At 42.7% G+C, this 21,283-nt stretch overlaps 1 protein-coding gene across 1 annotated transcript; it reads left to right on the top strand.

Annotated features, from left to right (window-relative positions):
* The first annotated feature begins 15,824 nt into the window (after positions 1-15,824).
* On the top strand, positions 15,825-16,144 carry LOC144684890 (dolichyl-diphosphooligosaccharide--protein glycosyltransferase subunit 4-like). Its single transcript, XM_078549322.1, has one exon. The coding sequence runs from the start codon at positions 15,854-15,856 to the stop codon at positions 15,965-15,967; it is 114 nt and encodes a 37-aa protein (XP_078405448.1). The 5' UTR covers positions 15,825-15,853; the 3' UTR covers positions 15,968-16,144.
* The last annotated feature ends 5,139 nt before the right edge of the window (positions 16,145-21,283 follow it).

Genomic DNA, 21,283 nt, shown 5'->3' with positions numbered 1-21,283 from the left:
CCACACAAAAGGTTACTACACAAGATAAGAGTGCATGGTGTTGTGGGTATGGATGGAGGATGGTTAACAGGATAAAAGGGAATCCCAATGTGTCCTTGAGGCATATGAATAGTAGATTTTTGGTAAAAGGGGGAGTAGGACCAATTAGAGACCAAAAAGAGGACTTACACATGGAGGCAAAGGGCAGAACTGGGGTATTAAATGAAATTTATAATCTGTCTTTACCAAGGAAGGAGATGCTACCCAGGCCATAGTGAAAGAGGAGGTAATTCAGAAACTTGAATGGTTTACAGAATCACAGAATTGTTAAGATGCAGAAGTGTCTGCACCAGCTCTCCAAATGGGCATTGTGGCTTAGTGCCATTGTCCTCCCCTTTCCCCATAACCCTGCACTATTGTTTCCATTTAATTAAACATCTAATGACCTCTTGAATGCCTCAATTGAACCTGCCTCCACCACACTGCCAGGCAGTACATTCCAGACCTGAACCACTCGCTGTGTGAAAAAGTTTTTTCTCACATCACATTTGCTTCTTTTGCAAATCACTTTAAATCTGTGCAAATTCTTGATCCTTTTACAAGCAGGAACATTTTCTCCCTATCAACTCTATCCAGTCCCCTCATGATTTTGAACAGCTCTATTAAATCTCCCCTTAGCCTTCTACTCTCCAAGGAGAACAGTCCCAAACTCTCGAATCTATCTTCATAACTCAAGGCTCTCATCCCTGAAACCATTGTTGTAAACCTTTTCTGCACTCTCTCTCCAATGCGTCCACATCCTCCCTATAGTGTAGTGCCCAGAACTGTGCACATTGCTCCAGCTGAGGGATCAGTAGTGTCTTATATAAACTCACCATAACCTCTCTGCTCTTGTACTCTATGCTGCTATTAATAAAGCCCAGGGTACTGTATGCTTTATTAACTGCACTCTCTACCGGTCCTGCAACCTTCAATGATCTATGCACATATACACATGGGTCCCTCTGCTCCTGCACACCTGTAAAATTGTACCCCTTATTTTATGTTGTCTCTCCATGTCCTTCCTACCAAAATGCATCACCTCACACTTCTCCACATTGAACTTCATCTGCCACCTATCTGCCCACTCTACCAACATGTCTATGTCCTTTTGAAGTTCCATGATGTCCTCCTCATGGTTTACAATGCTTCCAAGTTTTGTATCATCCACAAACAGTGAAACTGTCCCCTGCACACCAAGAGCTAGATCATTAATTTTTATCAGGCAAAGCAACGGTCCCAATACTGATCCCTGGAGAACTCCACTACAAACCTTCCTCCAGCCCGAAAAATATTCTGACCTCATTACAGCCTTGGTTCAAACATAGACAAAAGAGCTGAACTCCTGAGGTGAGGTGAGAGTGACTGCCCTTGACATCAAGGCAGCATTTAACTGAGTGTGGCATCAAGGAGCCCTAGCAAAACTGGCTTCAATGGGAATCAGGGGGAAAACTCTCTGCTGGTTGGAGTCATACCTAGCACAAAGGAAGATGGTTGTGTTGGAGGTCAGTCATCTCAGCTCCAGGACATCACTGCAGGAGTTCCTCAGGGTAGTGTCCTAGGCCCAACCATCTTCAGCTGCTTCATCAATGACCTTCCTTCCATCATAAGGTCAGAAGTGGGGATGTTCGCTGATGATTGCACAATGTTCAGCACCGTTCGCAACTCCTCAGATACTGAAGCAGTCCATGTCCAAATGCAGCAAGACCTGGACAATATTCAGGCCTGGGCTGACAAGTGACAAGTAACATTCACGCCACACAAGTGCCAGGCAATCACCATCTCCAACAAGAGAGAATCCAACCATCGCCCCTTGATGTCCAATGGCGTCACTGAATTCCCCACTATCAACTTCCTGGGGGTTACCATTGGCCAGAAACTGAACTGGACTAGTCATATAAATACTGTGGTTCCAAGAGCAGGTCAGAGGCTAGAAATCCTGCGATGACTAACTCACCTCCTGACTCCCCAAAGCCTGCCCACCCTCGACAAGGCACAAGTCAGGAGTGTGATGGAATACTCCCTACTTGCCTGGATTATTGCAGCACCCGCAACACTCAAGAAACCAAACACCATCCAGGACAAAACAGCCCACTTGATTGGCACCACATTCACAAACATTCACTCCCTCTACCACTAACGCACAGTAGCAGCAGTGTTTACCATCTACAAGATGCACTGTAGGAATTCACTAAGGCTCCTTCGAGAGCACTATCCAAGCCCACGACCAGAGCCATCTAGAAGGACAAGGGAAGCATATAGATGGGAACATCACCACCTAGAAGTTCCCCTCCAAGCCACTCCACCATCCTGACTTGGAAATATATCACCGTTCCTTCACTGTCGCTAGGTCAAACTTCTGGAGCTCCCTTCCTAGCAGCACTGTGGGTGTACCTACACTACCTGGACTACAACAGTTCAAGAAGGCAGCTCACCACCACCTTTTCAAGGGCAACTAGGGATGAGTAATAAACGCTGGCCCAGCCAGCAAAGACCACATCCCGTGAATGAATAAAAAAAGGATACCTTTATCTTGTGCAGAAAGGTTTCACATCTGAGTGACACGAACGTTGCTCATCAGAACAAGGAGCAGCAGGCAAGGAGACATTCTTGGGAATTTATTTACAATAGTGAACATTATGTACAAGTGATTAACATCCATGCCCAGGCTATGCAACTACATATTCTTAACCTTCATAACCCTGCTGCTATATTTTGGTGCTCTCCAAATATCCACAGCCGAGATGGAGGCAGCCTGCTGACCTCAATGCCCTGCCTGTGATGACCTTGGTAGGTGTCTCCTGGAGGGCTGAGACCTGGAGAGCCTGGCTGCTTTTGGGGTCCTGCTGTGTGGCAGTGGCACCCTCCTCAGCAAGTGGAGCTGCAGCAGCTGAGATCACAGGAAGAGGGGATTCAGATGGGGTGGACAATCCCGGAGGCACTGAGGTGAATGACCGCGGGGTGTGCACCTGATGACCTCCTCCCTATGGTGCCCAAGGGCCCTGACTGACTCCTTGAGAAGAAGAGGAAGCTGGAGTGAGATCGAACAACCCCACACCCCTCTTGAATTTACACTGTTGGAGGCCAATTATAGCGTCAATGATGGAGTTCAGCTAGCGCAGCAATGCAGGACCGATATCCTGGACAAAGGTCTCCATGGCGGCCACCTTCCTACCTGTTGTTACAAAAGTATAATAATTTTCATAATATTTTTCTGGTTTGTTGTAAAGTAGGTTTATGGCGGTGAGTAAAGTTGGTTCTGTCTGTCTGATTTAATTAGATTCAGATAGACTGCAATCTTGGAATTATCAAAAGAAGCTAGATGTACAAATACGTTTGAAATGCTAATGAATTAATATGAATGCTGGCTTGGCATGTAAAGTGTGAAGGGAATTTGCATTTTTAGATATGTGAAGGGATTGTTTGGATTTCAAAGGAATGTTAGTCTGTTTACAATGAGCCAGATAAGCAAAGCTAAGGAGTGTGTTTATTTTCCCCAAGAGAATATTGGCAACATTAAAGTTTTTATATTATGCGAAAGGTACCATTCCAAAGATATATGGAAGAATGAAATTTACATGTTAAAGAAAGAGAAACATATATAAAGGAGCATGAAGGCTATGTGAGGAGAAGGCCATGTAAGATCTAACAGGAGTGTGTGAACCAGTCTTGAAGAAACCTCCAGCCATTTGTGCATAAGTCAACAGTTGGAGAAAGCTATCTGGAATTCCACTGTCAAGTGGGGATTGTGTTAACTTGCTGGTTTTGTTTTAAATCTGAAATCTATTTTGGACTGTTGCCTTAAAGGGGGTCTGTAAGTGGGAGTCAGGTTAATTAGGAATTTTAGGATTTTTTATAGTATTAAGTAATTGTAGTCTTATGTATGTGCCTGAAATCTTTTATTTTGTTAATAAATATTTTAATCTAACTTTTTAAATCTCTAAATGTCTTGGTGGACTCATTACTTCTGAATTCTCTGTAGCCAGGATCGAGAGTTCCTAAGGCTGTGTTGCCTACCTGGTGCCAGGGTTAAGGATATTTCATCTGGGCTGCAGAGGAGCTTGGGGTGGGAGGGGAAAGATCCAGTTGTCGTGGTATACATGGGTACCAGCAGTATGGGTGGAATGGGGAAAGAGGTTCTGCTGAGGGAATACGAGCAGCTAGAGGCTAAATTAAAAAGCAGAACCAAAAAGGTAATAATCTCTGGATTACTACCTGAGCCATGAGCTAATTGGCACAGGGTCAATAAGATTAAAGAGGTAAATGCATGGTTCAAAGATTGGTGTGGGAGAAATGGGTTTGAACTCATGGGACATTGGCACCAGTACTGAGGAAAGAGGGAGCTATTCCGTTCTGATGGGCTCCACTTGAATCATGCTGGGACCAGAGTCCTGGCGAATCGCATAACTAGGGTTGTAGATAGGGCTTTAGACTAAATAGTGGGAGGAAAGGTTCAGTTGCATGGAAATATAAAAAATCAAAGTTTAAGGAGCGTGTAAGGGTGCAGGTTAGTGATGAGGCTGATTGTCACCAGAAAGTGAAAGAAAGGGACAGAGTGTGTGAATGCCATATTGCACCAAAGAATCATATAAGGGTAGGGAAAATTGACAATAGGGCAAACTTAAAGGCTTTGTATCTGAATGTGCGTAGCATTCGGAATAAAGCTAATGAGTTAACAGTGCAAATAGAGATAAATAGGTATGATTTGGTGGCGATTACTGAGACGTGGTTTCAGGGAGAACAGGTTTGGGAGTTGAATATCCAAGGGTGCTCAATGTTTCAGAAGGATAGGCAGGAAGGGAAAGGAGGTGGTGTAGCTTTGTTAGTAAAGGAAGAGATCAGTGCTATAGTGAGGAATGATATAGGCACTGGAGAGCAAGACGTAGAGTCAGTCTGGGTAGAAGTAAGAAATAGCAAGGGAAAGAAGTCCCTGGTGGGAGTAATCTATAGGTTTCCAAACAATAGTTCAGCAGTAGGGCACAGTATAAACCAAGAAATATTGGGAGCATGTAAGAAAGGCCCAGCAATAATCATGGGCGATTTTGATATGCATATAGACTGGACTAATCAAATTGGCAAGGGTAGCCTCGAGGGAGAGTTCATAGGGTGTATTAGAGATTGTTTCTTGGAGCAATATGTTGTGGAACCAACCAGGAAGCAGGCTATTCTGGATTTGGTTTTGTGTAATGAGATGGGATTAATTAATGATCTCATAGTAAAGGATCCTCTAGGGAAGAGTGATCATTGTATGCTAGAATTTCAAGTTCAGTTTGAGAGCGAGAAACCTGAATCCCACACTAGTGTTCTGGAATTAAACAAAAGTAACTACATAGGCATGAGGGCAGATTTGGTCCTAGTGGACTGGGTAGGAAGACTACAAGGTAGGACAGCTGATGAACAGTGGCAGATATTTAAGGAGATATTTAATTCCTCCCAAGTAAAATATATTCCAAAGAGGAAGAAAGTAGGTAAGAGGGGGAAAAAACATCCATGGCTAAGCAAGGAAGTTAAAGATAACATAAAGGCAAAAAACTAAGGCATACCAAATTTCAAAGGTCAGTGGCAAGCTGGAAGATTGGGAAACTTTTAAAGATCAACAAAGAGTTACTAAAAAAATAATAAAAAGAGCAAAGGCAAACTATGAAAGAAAACTAGTGCAAAATGTAAAATCTGATAGAAAAAGCTTCTACAAGTATATAAAAGGAAAAGAGAGTAGCTGAAGTGAATGTTGGTCCCTTGGAGGATGAAGCTGGGGAGTTAATAGTGGGGAACACAGAAATGGCAGAGACGCTTAATCAATATTTTGCCTTAGTTTTCATGGTGGAGGACACGAGTACCACCCCGATAGTAACAGGTAGTGCAGAGGGTATAGAGAAGGAGGAACTTAGAACAATCACTATCACTAGAGAAAAAGTACTAAGCAAACTATTGTGATTAAAGGGTGACAAGTCCCCAGGACCTGATGGCCTACATCCTAGGGTCTTAAAGGGAGTGACAATGGAGATAGTGGATGCATTGGCTATAATATTCTAAAATTCCCTGGATTCTGGAAAGGTTCCAGTGGATTGGAAAAATGCTAATATAATGCCCTTATTCAAAAAGTGGGGGAGGCAGAAAGTAGGAAGCTATAGACAAGTTAGTTTAACGCCTGTCATTGGGGAATTGTTGGAATCCGTTATTAAGGAAGTAGTAATGGGGCATTTGGAAAGTCAAAATGCAATCCATCAGAGTCAGTATGGTTTTATGAAGAGTAAATCATGCTTGACTAATTTGCTAGAGTCCTTTGAAGATGTGACTAGCAAAGTGGATAATGGGGATCCTGTAGATGTAGTATATCTGGACTTCCAGAAGGCCTTTGATAAGGTGCCGCACAAAAGATTAATACACAAGATAAGATCACATGGAATTAGGGGTAATATATTAGCTTGGATAGAGGTTTGGTTAACCAGCAGAAAGCAGAGAGTCGGGATAAATGGGTCTTTTTCTGGATGGCAAGCTGTAACTAGTGGGGTGCCACAGGGCTCAGTCCTTGGTCCCCAACTATTTACAATCTATATTAATGACTTGGATTCAGGGATAGAAGGTACTATAGCTAAATTTGCAGATGATACCTAAATAGGTGGGAAAGTAAGTTGCAATGAAGAAATAAGAACGTTACAAATGTGTATGGACATGTTAGGTGAATGGGCCAAAATTTGGCAGATGGAGTTTAACGTAGATAAGTGTGAGGTTATCCATTTTGGTCACAAGAATAAAAAGGCGACTTATTATTTAAATGGAGGGAAATTTCAGAATGCTTCAGTGCAGAGGGATCTGGGTGTCCTCGTGCATGAATCACTGAAAGCTAGGATGCAGGTACAGCAGGTAATAAGGAAGCCAAATGGAATTTTGGCATTTATTGCTAAAGGAATAGAGTAAAAAATCAGGAAGTGTTGTTGCAACTATACAAGGCATTGGTGAGACCACACCTGGATTACTGTGCACAGTTTTGGTCCCCTTGAGGAAGGGTGTAGTTGCACCGGAGGCGGTTCAGAGGAGGTTCACCAAATTGATTCCAGAGATACGAGGCTTGTCTTATGAGGAAGGATTGATCAGTTTAGGCTTATACTCAATAGAATTTAGAAGGATGAGAGGAGATCTAATTGAGGTATATAAGATGCTAAAGGGGATAGACAAAGTAGACATGGAGTGGATGTTTCCCCTTGTGGGGCATTCTAGAATGAGAGGCCATAGCTTTAGGTTAAGGGGTGGTAGATTTAAATCAGAGATGAGGAGGAATTACTTTTCTCAAAGGGTTGTGAATCTGTGGAATTCACTACCTCAGAGTGCAGTGTATGCCGGAATGCTGAATAAATTTAAGGAGGAGATAGACAGATTTTTAATTAGTAACGGATTGAAAGGTTATGGGGAGTGAGTGGGAAATTGGAGCTGAGACCAAAATGAGATCAACCATGATCGTACTGAATGGCAGGGCAGGCTCGAGGGGCTGAATTGCCTACTCCTGCTCCTAGTTCTTATGTTCTTATGAATTCAGTACACATATCCTCTCATAATAAATACAAATTGCAAAACCGTTGTGATAACGTGACCAAGTTTCCCTTGTGGATTTGGTGGCGCACATCATCTGCCACATGATTACACATTGTTGACCTTGGGTGTGTTGGCATGCTGGCACTATCACCTCAGGCTGAAAGCAGGCCAACTCCTCCAACGTGCCTTGTAAACTGAAGAGTGCAGTGGATATCCCTTCCTGATGTTCCTGGGCTTGCCTTTGCAGCTCCAGCAACTGAGGTATGATCAAGTCCAGAAACTGGCATCTGACTCAGACTCAGCAGATTTCTGGTCTCCAGCAACCCTCCAAGTGCCAGAATCCTGGGAAGTTCTTGCCGTCACCTATTGTGGATTAGACAGTGCTATGTGCTCAACAGATTGCGACTCCGAGGCTACTCTAGAACTGGGTCCCACTGAGGTGTGTGTCTCTGCGCTGGTGGAGGGTGTGGGTGAGCACTGTAATGGGTCTTCAATTGGGGTTTTAGCAGATTCCTCTTCCAAGGTGTCTTCGGGGCTTGAGTCAAGGACCTGGGTCAGGGATTTCTTCAGCTGTTTCCCAGATGTGCTTGCGAAAGCAAGGAGGAATAATTAGTGCATGGCAATGGCCTGTGAAACAGGACACAGCACTTACAGCATGGTAGAGCACTGCCGACCTCATTGGCAGCAACCTTTCCCTTTTTTTGTGTGCTAGCTTGTCCTGCACAAATAGAGGTGGAGAGAGTGTAAGCAGGACGCCTTCCAAGCCAGATGATAAGTATGCCTGGCATGTGTGGGTGATGAGTGATCACATCGATGGGATGAGGATAATGAAGATGTGTGTGAGAGACAGTGAATGGTGATGTCCTTTGAACTGGCAGTGAGTGAGATCCCTGGGGATGTGTGATGGGTTTGTGAGTGTGTGATTTGAGAGTGATGAAAAGGGTGACTTACACTGGTGGAATGAAGGAGGTCATTCATCCTCTTTTGGCACTGAGTGGCTGTCCTCTTTTGCAGGGCATTGGCACTGACCACTGCTGCCACCACTTCCCAAGCTGGATTAGTGATGTTGCTGCCCAGCCTGTGGCCAGAGCGAGGGTAGCAGACATCAGGGCAGGCCTCCATGGTGTCCAAAAGGGGCTCCAGGGATGCACACTGAATCTGGCCGCTGTAGTCTTCTTGCCTTTTGGGGCCACATCTTCTGTGCAGCACTCCTGGGCTGGGAGCACTGAGAGGTGTGCACACAGCTGCACTTAAAATGTGGTGCCCAGCGTGAGGAAGCAACGAGGTGATGATGTGGCAGATGAGTGAGAGCCATCACGTTAGGGGCGATACAGCGTGAAAAGCTGCCATTGCAGCAGGCGGGTAAAACACTCTTTATCCCACTCGCTACCGCACTTGGTACAAATCTGGGATGATTCAGGGTAAAATTAATAGCCACATGGACAAATAAAAGAAAGCCCACATAGATTTTTTAAAGGGAAAATCGTGTTTAACTAACTTGCTGGAGCTTTTCAAAAATGTTAAAGAGAGGGTTGATAAGGGCAATGCTATTGATGTGGTGTGCATGGACTTCCAAAAGACGTTTGATACAGTGTCACACAACAGACCCGTGAGCAAAGTTATAGCTCATGGAACAAAACAAACACTAGCACTATGGATACAGAATTGGCTGAGTGACAGGAAACAGTGAGTAGTGGTTAATGGATGTTTTTTGAGCTGGAGGAAGATATGTATTGGGGTTCCGCAGGGGTCAGTGTTGCAACTCTTGCTTTTCATGATATATACTAATGACTGTTATAGAGTTGATCTTCAGACAACTTTACTTAATGGAAACATTTGGCTTTATTTACAAGACAGCAGCAGCAACTACACACGTCCATCAAACTCCATAACTAAAGAAGTACTCTTCTGTGGAGGTTCCCTGCATTGCTAACACATTGTCTTACACAGATCATGTGATCTTAAAGCACAGGATTATTCTTAAAGCTACAGTCCAACATTTTCTAAAACTATAACTACTACAATGACCTAGACATTGGTGTACATGGCACAATTCTGAAGTTTGTGAATGATACGCAACTTGGTAACATTTTGAAATGTGAGGGGTATTGTGTAGAACTTCAAAAGGACATAGGCAAGTTGGTGGAATGGACGGACAGGTGGCAGATAAAGTTCAATGCAGAGAAATGTGAAGTGATTCATTTTTCTGGAAAAAAGACGAAGAGATAAAATGCAGAATCCTAAAGTGGCGGCAGCAGCAGAAGGACCTGGGCATTTATGTTCATAAGCCATTTAAGGTGGCAGGACAGGCTGAGAGAGTAGTTAATAAAGCACACGATATCCCAGGCTTTATTAATAGGGCATAGAGTACAAGAGCAAGGAGTTTATGTTGAACTTGTATCGGATACTAGTTCAGCCTCAGCTGGAGTATTGCATCCAGTTCTGGGCACCGCACTTCAGGAAGTATGTGAAGGCATTGGAGAGAGTGCAGAAAAGATTCACGTGAATGGTTCCAGAGATGAAGAACTTCAGTTATTGAGATAGATTGGAGAAGTTAGGGCTGTTTTCCTAGGAGAAAAGAAGGCTGATAGGCGATTTGATAGAGGTATTCAAAATCATGAGAGGTCTAGGCAAAATAGATAGGGAGAAACTATTCCCACTCATTAAAGGATCAGGAATGAGAGTGCACGGATTTAGAGAAATTGGTAAAATAAATAAAAGTGACATGAGAAAAAACCTTTTCATGCAACTGGTTATGGTCTTGAGTGCACTATTTTGAGACTGTGGTGGAGGCAAGTTCAATCATTCAAAAGGAAATTAGACTGTTATCTAAAAAGGAAGAACATTATGGGGGGAAGTTAGGAGAATGGCACCAAGTGAATTGCTCATTCAGAAAGCTGGTACAGACAAGATGGGCTGAATGGTGTGACACTTCCTTGATTCTGTGAACAGGATACAGTTGGGATAAATGGGTAATTTTCAAGTTGGCAAACTGTAACTAGTGGAGTGCCACAACAATCAGTGCTGGGGCCTTACATATTTACAATCCATATTAATGATTTAGATGAAGGGGCCAATGTATTGCAGCCAAATTTGCTGACAATACAAAGATAGATAGGAAAGCAAGTTGTGAAGAAGTCACAGAGAGTCTGCAAAGGGATATAGATAGGTGGTGTGAGTGGGCAAAAATTTTGCAGATGGAGTATAACGTGGGAAAATGTGAGGCAGTCCAGTGTGGCAGAAAAAATACAGAATATTATTTTAAATGAGAGAGACTTCTAAATGCTGTGACGTGGTGGGATAAGGGTGTCCTCATAAATGAATCACAAAAAGTTAACATGCAGCTACAGCAAGTAGTTAGGAAAGAAAATGGAATGTTAACCTTTATTGCAAAGCGGATGGAGTGTAAAAGTAGGGAAGTCTGATTACCACTTGTTATGATTTCCATGGAGACAACACACCAAAAAAAAACACATTTACCGAATCACCCCAATGGAAAAAACAATAGGCAAGATGTAGCTTTTTCATAATTTTGACAATGAAACCAAAATTAACATAAATTAAACATGAATTAACAGGCAAATTACAGTCAATATAAATTATAAATTACACATTAAATAATAGATACAACAAAGATAGGTCTCACCAATTTATCAGGCAACCCACTCAGCATATATGACACCAATTTCAGTCACAAAGTTCTTTAAGACTCTAATCTTCTTCAGGTAGAATTACAAATCTTTTTCCTGAAGGATTTAGCCACCAATTCTTATCCAACAGCAGCTCCCACTCAAATCAGGTTCCAAAGGTTCAACCTTCAACAAAATGGTGCACTTCTCCAGAACCTTCTTGGCCCCTCACCATACCTGGAGTGCTGTGTGCAGTTTTGGAGTTACTTAAGGAGGGATGCACTTGTATTGGAGGCAGTGCAGAGAAGATTCGCTAGGCTGATTTCTGTTTGAAGCATGTTCACAGCCTACAAGACACAATGCAGGCCTGTGATGGAATTTGCTCCACTTGCCTGGTTGAGTACTACTTTAACAACATTCAAGAAGTTCGATACCATGCCGGGCAAAACAGTCTGCTCAATCAACACCCATCCACCACCTTAAGCTTTCATTCCCTCCACCACTGGCAAATCATGGTTGTCATGTGTACCATCTCATAGATGCATTTCAACAACTTGCCAAGACCTTCCAAACCCATGACCTCTATCACCTAGAAGAACAGGGCCAGCAGACATATGGGAAAACCACCGCTTGCAAAGTTCCCTCAAAGATACACATTATCCTGACTTGGAAATTTATTACCATTCCTTCACTGTCGCTGAGTCAAAATCCTGAAAGTCCCTCCATAACAGCACAATGGGTGTACCTATACAACACGGACTGCAGTGGTTCAAGAAGGCAGTGATTAAAGGAGGCAGCTCACCACCACCATCTGAAGGGCAACTAGGAGTGGGCAATGAATACTAGCTTTACCAGCAATGCCCACATCCCATGAAAATTTTTTTTTAAAAGGTTTAGGCCAACAAATAGCCAAGTTGAGAGCTGTGCCATCAGCTGTAAGGAAGCTTGATACTAACATGCACAATAGAACCTACATTGGCAATAACAGTACCAGAAACTGCAACATCAAACCTGGATCCATCTCCCTCCAGGTTTATGGCAATTCAGACCTTTGGGAATGGTACCACCAAGTGACACAGAGGACAGCTCTGCTCTGTAGTCATCAAATATAGCCCAACATCAGCAGCCATCAACTGAAACGGGAGGACGGCGGGGGGGGGGGGGGGGGGGGTATACATGACTGTTCCATTATATGCCTGCAGGCCAATGCTTACACCTTGGGTTTCTGTTCCCCTTGATTTTTGTTAGGCACTACCTCATCAGAATTACTAAATGCTGCTCATGTAATGAAATGAGCTTTCAACTTTCTAAATGTTTAATTGTCTGCAATCTTTTACATCTCACACTTTTTTTAATGCTGTAAAAGCACAAATTCAATTGATCAAGGTATGCAGGTGCTACCTGACCAATCAAAACTGGGCATGACTTGACCAAAAAGGTCCGGCAGGCCTTTAGGATACCTGACGTCAGAGGCTAAGACATTCTGTGGTGATCAGCACAGTGTGATTTCTGTCAGGACAAGAAGTCAATCAACCTCGTGATCAGCACAATGGATTTGCCCACAGGATGAAACTGCTGATAAGCATGTAAGACATGATCAAGACTCACAGGCATCTTTTCCAAAAAGATACACAAAAAGGATTGAGACCTCTGTGGGTGAAAACAGCAAAGAATATCATCTGAGCAGGAAGGTGGCATTGTTGAAGCAGATGGATGATGTGTATTTGACTAACCAGGATCTGTCTCACTCAAGGAGAACTTTCCAGCATGCCTCATGGGGTTTATAACCTGGGGAATAATGGTCCTTATGGTTGACAAGAGGAAGAACCAAGGGAAGACAGAAGCAGCAGCTTGATCAACTCACTGACTACATTTAAACTACGACAGATTGCTGTGATTCAAACTAAAGGAAATTTTCAGCCACAATATTGTAAGCTACTCATCCAGTGTCTGAATATTAAAATTTGAACAATAAATTGAATTCAGAAATTATCTAGAATAATAGTCAATTTTGTAATCCTAGAGTAAAAGAACTTGTAAAAGAACTGGGCACAGATTTACCTTAAAGCTCCAATAATGGGTGTGCACCCGAAAACAAACCAAGTCTGCACTTGGATATATGAATAACTATGCGAATGGATTTCCTATGAAATTGGAATGCTACTCCAAATCTGGCAGGGTGAACATTATTTTACTATTTAGAACTGATTTATTGCAGCAAATAGAAATCGCTCCCAGCAACTCAATGCTCTTGAAGAAACGCAGTAAGAGCAAGAATGTTACGAAGCAAAATTAAAATATGGCAACCACACTGACTGTTCTATGAGCTCTTGTCAATTGGAAATAGGTGGCCTGAGTAGATGGGCATGTTATAAAGGCAGTATTAAATTATGCTGGCATGGTGTAAACAATTATTCTGTGTTGTAGCTTATCAATTTTAAATTAAATGTTTTTTTTTCACACACTGAAGGGAAATGCATCCTAAACAAGTTTCCTGTTGTGTTTTGGGTGTAAAATTTATATTTTGAAAAGGGTGAATAAACCTGGAGATTAAACTCAGTGGGCAACCATTATAGGACTGTCACATTTCCAATGACAGTTCCTGTATTGTATGAAAAATTGAAGCTTTTTGTGTGTTTTATTGTGAGGAAAATAAATAGCTTCTATTCATTTGCAACAGTGGGGTCTTTTTTCAAAATATAATGGCATAGATTTTGTGGTTGTTATGATGGCGAAACTGTCAGCATTTGCCTTCACTGTTCTGTGAAATTGACAGCAACTTTTGGCGTTTCCACTTGTAAAGTTAAATGCAGAAGTCCAGAAGTTGCTGTCAGTGATACTTTGCTCCTACATGGGGTGCACTGTAGAAATCATCGCAGATGAAAATTTTAGAAATCACTTGAATTGATAGAAACTTCCACTTTTTAGATTATCATTCTCATTATAAAAACCCTTGGGCTTTTTGAATAGAAGCTATTTATTTTTCTCACAAAAAAACTCACAAAAAGCTTCAATTTTTCATACAATTATGCCTTTTTGAATGAGGTGCAACTGGGCTTTCAACAGCTTACTAAGTGTTAATACTTATGACAACCTCTCTTGTCCTGAAAAACTAACTTTACATTTGTGGTATGTACTATTTCTCCATTGTAATAAAATAATACATTTTTAAAATAATATACATTTATTTTTAAAAATTGATTATGATATTTTGGCTTTATCTTAATCCCTTGTGTATGTCCCAATCTTTAGTTTGCCCTACGCAAAATGATTAAAAAGTGAGGATAGTCAGTAGCTTTTACTTCCTGGTTTGCTGTCTGAAAATCCTTCACTGTGAATTGCTGCTTAACACAATTGATGACATCACTATTCAGCATTAGTGGAGATCTCCTATAGCTGACAACAGAATTAAATTAAGGTTGGGAAAAAGTGAAATCCAAAGTGATCACTAGATCTTCTTGGGTAGTTTTCTCCAAGGTCACAGGTGAGTGCTGACGTCAAAATCCGGGCCAATTAAATTTTCTGTTTCTTATGGTTTGACCTTGGTAGCATCATTTCTACAAATTCTGAAACTTTTTTATTTCCATTAGTTTATTATTGAATTAGAAATATTTATATGAATGTAGCAATTGTAGTGCTTACGCCACACAATCATTCAGCATTTTATTACTTTTCTTTAAAAGCAAATAAATTTTATATTACCCATTCCTTGACAACTGCTTTCAGTCAATTATTTATCTGAAAGTCCAACTTGATACTTTCCTCGGGTTTTGCAGTTTTCTGGATGTCGTCGTTTTTCCATTGCTTTCTGAGACATTTTGCTCATTGCCCTTTCCTGAGTCATTTAGCTGCACCCATTACCCCCATGCAACTGTTCCCCAGACCCCAGTAAATGGAACACTGAACTCAACTGCTATGAATGCAGTGAGAATGGGCAAGCATTGACTTCTATTTCTCTTCCCTTCTTGTAGGGTATCTCATGGCCACAGCTTGGCACTATCCCAAGATTGTACAACTGAGATAGCTAATACCGTATGCTATGAATCACAGGCCCAAACCTACCATTCTCTGGCATATTAAACTGGAATATTGATATGCTGTGTCACTCTGAGTTGCTTTGGCTTTAAGGACACAGACTTTTGTCAATTTCTAAAGCATGGACCTCAATTATAATTTGCTTCTTTTGAAGATACAACATCAGGTTGCACGCATACACTGGTGACATCCACCGTTCCTCACCACTACATTCATCAATTCACTGCCACTGTGTTGGCAGACTGCTTGACCAACACTCAGTCTTGAATAAGCTGTAAATTTCTCCAGTGGTCTTCTGAGGTGAAGTTTTGGTACATAGTCAGGATCGATAGAGTTTTTGAGGATTTTACTCTCTAACTGACCATGCAATAATTGATCTGGAAATGCCTGATGCTTTGGCTTGTACTCAAAAGTGGAAAATTGTTTCCTGCTTGGCTGAAATTAATCAACAAAGAGAAAAAAAAATGACCAAATAATGTAAAACTTTAGAATTCAGGCAATCCTGAAGTAATACAAAATTTGGAGTGAATTGCAGTCCTTAATGCCCCCAGCATCAAGCCCTCCCACAGTGCCACTGTTCGAGAGATGTGGCCTCGAGTCAGGACTTGGGAGTGGGATCTAATTTATAAACCCCTGGGAGAATGATCACAGATGTACAGCTAGCGATCTTTGCCAACATGCTGAGGGTATCCCTTTTCCTCCTTGTTGTCCTGTACCATTATGTTGCTGTTAACAATCCCAAGAAGCTGGAGTAATGGAATAGCACAGGAGCATAGTACTGTGACATTAGTGAAGGTTAGGGCCAATAATAACTTACTTTGAAAGATGGAAGCCAACTTAAATGAAACACAATGCCCATTGGACTTTGCTAGTACCATAGTGAATAAGAACTGTATTAATTGTGTTTTGTACTAAGAAATATGCCTTGTCAATAAATACTTGGCTTGAAAGAAATATGTATACTCACAGCAGGTAAAACACTGCACTGAGTGATTAAGATGAAAACATGCCCCCAATATTTTAATATCTATAATCATTGGAAACAATTGATTGTTGGGCAGAATCTTACAATCGGCACATGGACAGAAATCGCTCCCGATCCTGTCAAGTCCCCGACATCATTACGTCCAATTCTAATATAATGGAAGGCAATTAAGGTCCAAAAGTCAGAAGCCTACCTGCCTTCATTTTAAGGTCAGCTAGCACACATCCAGGCAATTGATTTGTCAATTCATCAATGTTTTATGCAGCCTGTGCGATTTGGTTGCAAGGGCTGCATGGGTGGGCAGCATTGCAGCAGGGTGCTCCAAATTGGCCTGGAGAGTGGGATAAAAGCCAGCATAAGAGAGAGTATGATACTGCAGCTGAGTCTGGAGGACAGGTCAGTGAAATTGTTCTGTAATTACTTTGTGGCCAAGTTTGCTGTTGAGCCATTAAAGGGGCCATCTGTGAGGACTCATTGGGAAGAGGGGCTTGAGCCAATTGAGGGCAATTAAATGGCAGTCTGCAGCAACAAGAGCCAAAGTTGCCAATTGGAAAGAATACCCTCCAGTGGAAGCTCATCCATTGAGGAGGAGGGAAGGAGAAGGAGGGAGATGGAGGCTGGTGGCCAGGGGCAGTAACAACAAACCTGTCAGCAACATGAGCACCATGGTGATGCCAAAGGCCCAGGAGGCCAGCGAAAGGAGGATAGTTAGGTACACCCCAGGAGAAGACACTACTCTGAGGGAAGGGAGTATGGGCAGCATTCCAACTCTCCAACTAGCTTCAAATGTGTGAGCACCAGTGTCGCAGAAGGCTGTATCTCTCCAGGGAGGCAGAGACATCCGTATGTAACATGATTGCTGGGGAGGCCTGTTCCAACTGCGTGGTTGGCCAATGTCTGTGGCACTGAAGGTAATGGTGGCCCTAAACTTCTATGCGTCAGGATCTTTTCAGGTATCAGCAGGTGAACTGTGTAGTATTTTGCAATTGGCAGCCCATCACTGCATTAAAGTTGTAACAGACACAGGAGACTGGAAATCTCCATTGCTTTCTACATTGATGACGAGAACCAGGCTGAGAGAGACAGGGGCTTTGTGGCTATTGCAGGCTTTCCTGCAGTGCAAGGAGCAATCAGTTGTGCACATGTGGCCATTAAGGTACCTGTAGGTCAGATGGGGAGATCTTCTTTTGCCATCTCATGAGAGAATCTCCTGCCATTTTTTGATGGCCTGGAGTGGGTTCAAAGGGAGTTATCATTAAACTGTGGGGCTATCCATGCACACTCTTCTGCCGATGCTAATGGATGAAGGTTATGCCTCTACAATCCTTTGCAGTTTTTGAGCTTCTGTTCTCAGCCTCCTGTGGCTTACAGTCATTCAGGTGCATTGGGACTGACGAGATTGTGGCAGCCCCTTTGCCTGCAGCTGCCCTTCACTGCCTCACTTTTCACTTCCCTCTGGCATTCTCCTTCAGGACCGATTTGAGCAGACTGACACTGCCGACGTGCCTTTAAACCTCCAGCCAGCAGCATCTTCGCCCCTGAATCCGCCCTCATTGCCCCCTCCAAATCTGCTTTGGGCCTCTCCACCATTGTCCATTAATTTGCTGACAAGCGTATGATTGCAGTTGGCATGCAGGACTGGGCCCACTTCCACTTCCTCCCATAGGACCCACATGCTCAGTGCTCAATTGTAACCACAAGATATATAATCAGATGCCAAATTTGGGATAAAAGGATGCAAGGAGCCCTTACAAAAAGAAAACAAAGTAGAGTAACAAGCAACAAGTAAAGTATTGCAAAGCAAAACTTTTTTGCCATGCATAAATTTCACAGCCATGATAATGTTCCCTCAACATTTTATTTTTGTTGCATTTCTATGTTACATATTTATGTTGAGACCTTTCTTTCCTCACATTGTTTCCTTACCTTCTTAGTTAAGTACTATTGCCTATTCCCTACTTACTATACCATTCAGTTTATTTTTCAGTTGTTTTGAAATTAATTCCGACCTTGACATTTTATAATCATATTATCTTCTATCTTTACATCCCTGCCTCCTTGGTTTTTACGTTAGATTTTTGCTACTCATTTATTTTAATTCAAAGTCTTTTTTTTTCTTCCAGCTTTGCTTTTGTTCATTGTTGCAGTATGAGGAGTCTGGGGAGATGTCAGAATGTAGCAGCAGTTTCTCAGAAGACAAGTAGTGAGGGCAGCTTTGGGATATTTGCTGCATTCTGATTTATGCAAAATGCCAGATGCAAACTTATGCTTTAGAATTATAAATATACAGAATCACCTTGTGTTTTGGATTTCTTGGCTTATTTAACCATCCTGTGGGAAATTGCCTCTTTATATCATTCTACTGATTAAAGTTATGTTTCATATAATCTTGTTAAATCAAAAAATAATTTATTCTCATTTGGGGAAAGTCAACTTTGTCTTAATAAATAAACAAGGTAAAGGAGAGCTGCAATTTTATTATAAAAGATGTTACAGTAAAACTTCAATTACCTAACCTTTGTTTCACTCAAGAGGATTAATATAAGTGGTTTATTCCCTTGGTTTTCTTATTTTATTTGTTAGTGTAATTTTCTCACACCGTGAACTTTCCAGATCAGCTATAGATGCTTCTACCGTTCTCGGTTTCTCTCTCTCTCCCTAACTTACTTTATCAGTGCATACTTCTTTTGTCTCTCCTGTAGTGTCTGCTTCTCAATTCCTCCTTTCTCTGTTCTGACAAGGTTCATCTTCACACTTGCTGCAGGGACGAGTACACATGGGAGTGCAACAACAAAGCCCCTGATTTCTACTCTATTGTTTAGTGGATACAGGATTGTGGTCAGCAGGCCGACGATCATAGAATCAGAGAATGGTCATAGCAGAGAAGGAGACCTTTCAGCCCATCATGTTCATGCCAGCTCTCTGCAAATGTAACTCAGCTGGTCCAACTCCCTCACCCTTTCCCCATAGCAATTTGTTTTTTCTTCAGGTGCTTAACCAATTCCCTTTTGAAAGCCAAGATTGAATCTGCTTCCATCACATTTTCAGGCTTGTGCTGTGCTACATTGAACTTTTTACATCAGAAGTATTATGTGCTGCTCGGATTTGCAGAATGCCACATAGGGATAACTCTCTCTTAAGATTTTCCTTTTGACCTAAGAAAACACATGGACTCCATACTGCCACACCTACCCACTGCCTAGCAACTGAGGTGCAAAACTCAGAATGTGAAAAAATTCAAAGAGTTCCTACCTGTAAATACATAACAGGAGGGTTGAGGAAAAGCAAAGACAGGTGAAGGATGATGGAGGGAGGCTCCTGGATGATGGCAGGAAGGTCGAGGGTGAAGGTGGGAGGGCCAAGGGTGAGAGATGGTCGAGGGTCAATACCTCTGGGTCAAAGGTGATAGTTGGATGCTCCAGGATGATTGGGGAAGATGCAGGGTATGCTGGGAGGGTCAAGGGGGATTGGGGGAAGTTTGAGGTGATGAAGAGAGGGTTGAGGTAGATGGGCTGCAGCTGCAGGGTCACAGTGTGCATGTTCATCAACATGGTTGCTAAGAAACTATTATTTTGTTGGAGGTCAGGTGCTGCTAGGAAAATTTTACCTTTCAGCGGATCAGGTTTTTGTGGGAGGGAGCCACTGTGGGATTAGAGGAGTTCTGGGTGTGGCAAATGGGAGAATATGCATTCCCATTATTCAACTCCAGCTACTCTAGGAGTGAAGGCCATGTCAATAGAGGTGTTCAAATCATTGCCTGCCTTCTTCACACAGTTCATTTTGTGGATTCGCAATGGATCTCATAAACCCAATATTTTTTCACTCTTGGGTGGTGGAGAAGAGGAGGACCTTGGTTGCATAGAAACATAGGCTAGAAGGCCATCAGCTGGCACTAGCCAAGGGAAAGGGAGGTCAAGAGGAATTGAACTAGGGCTGTCTTCATCGCCAAAGAGCATTGACATATCAGCACATGTTCAGAACGCACACCAACTACCTCCAGGTGTCTGAGAGGCAATGCCAGCAATGGTGTAGGAGACAGTTACTGCAGCCCGTAGTTTTGGAGAGCCCCATGTCAGCCCCCTCCTAGCTAACTGTAGCCCTAAACCTATATATCAGTGGCTCATTTCAGACCTCCATGGGGTACATATGTGACATTGCTCAGGCTGCAACACATAGGCACATAAGTGAGATGAGCAATGCCATGTTCAGCAAAGCAAACAAATTTATTACGTTCACAACAGATGCTGATAGCCAGGCTGCTAGAGCAGCGGACTTCAGGACCATTGCACAGTTCCTACAGGTATAGAGTGTAACTAACTGCACACGCTTGGCCATTAAGGTTTCCTGGAAACAGCCAGCTGGATTTGTAAATTGGAAAGGGTTTCACTCCTTTAACATTCATGTTGTCTGTGATCACTGGAAAAGAATTAAGCAGGTGTGTGCTCATTTTGCAGAGAGCTCTCATGATGCATGCATCTTAAGGAACTCTCAGCTTCAGCAGCTATTCAAGGCCCCTGCCCAAGTGTAAGGTTGGATCCTGGGTGGCAATGGCTTTCCCCTGAGGACATGGACCATGAAGGCAGTGTGTCATCCCCACAGCCCTGTAGAGGGGCTTTACAATGCAGCACACAGATGGACCAGGGCAATCATAGAGCCGACCATAGCATTGCTCAAAATGCAATTCCACTGCCTTGATCAGTCCTGCAGAGGATTGCAATGCATTTTACAGAGATGTTGAGGATTGTCATCATCTGCTGTGCCTTGCACAACTTAACAGTTTCTCAACACACATGCCAGCATTGTGCCCGCAATACTTCTTAATTTTCCTTTTAGAATGACTATGCCTTGGTGCAACCCTGACATTTGCAGCTGATGAGGAGGTGGGCTGCTGAGAGCAATGCCCGTTGCTTGTGATGACTTTGGTGCACATCCTCTGGTGGTCCAAGACCTTGAAGGCCCCGGCCTACTGGGAGACTCCTGCATGACCGCAGGAGCAAACTCCCCGGCCTTGCCTACTGGAAGCTCTGGGGTCACTGGCATAAGGGTTGAGGAGCACCCGCTCACCCTGGGAGTGCCCTGAGAGGAT

Source organism: Cetorhinus maximus, chromosome 1, assembly GCF_964194155.1.
Source record: "Cetorhinus maximus chromosome 1, sCetMax3.hap1.1, whole genome shotgun sequence".
Classification (NCBI taxonomy): Eukaryota; Metazoa; Chordata; class Chondrichthyes; order Lamniformes; family Cetorhinidae; genus Cetorhinus; species Cetorhinus maximus.
Note: the sequence above shows the minus strand (reverse complement) of the source record. Positions and strands in the feature narration are given on the sequence as shown.

Coding starts and splice junctions, on each gene's coding strand:
- LOC144684890 (XM_078549322.1), top strand. CDS start 15,854: ATGATCACAGATGTACAGCTAGCGATCTTTGCCAACATGCTGAGGGTA.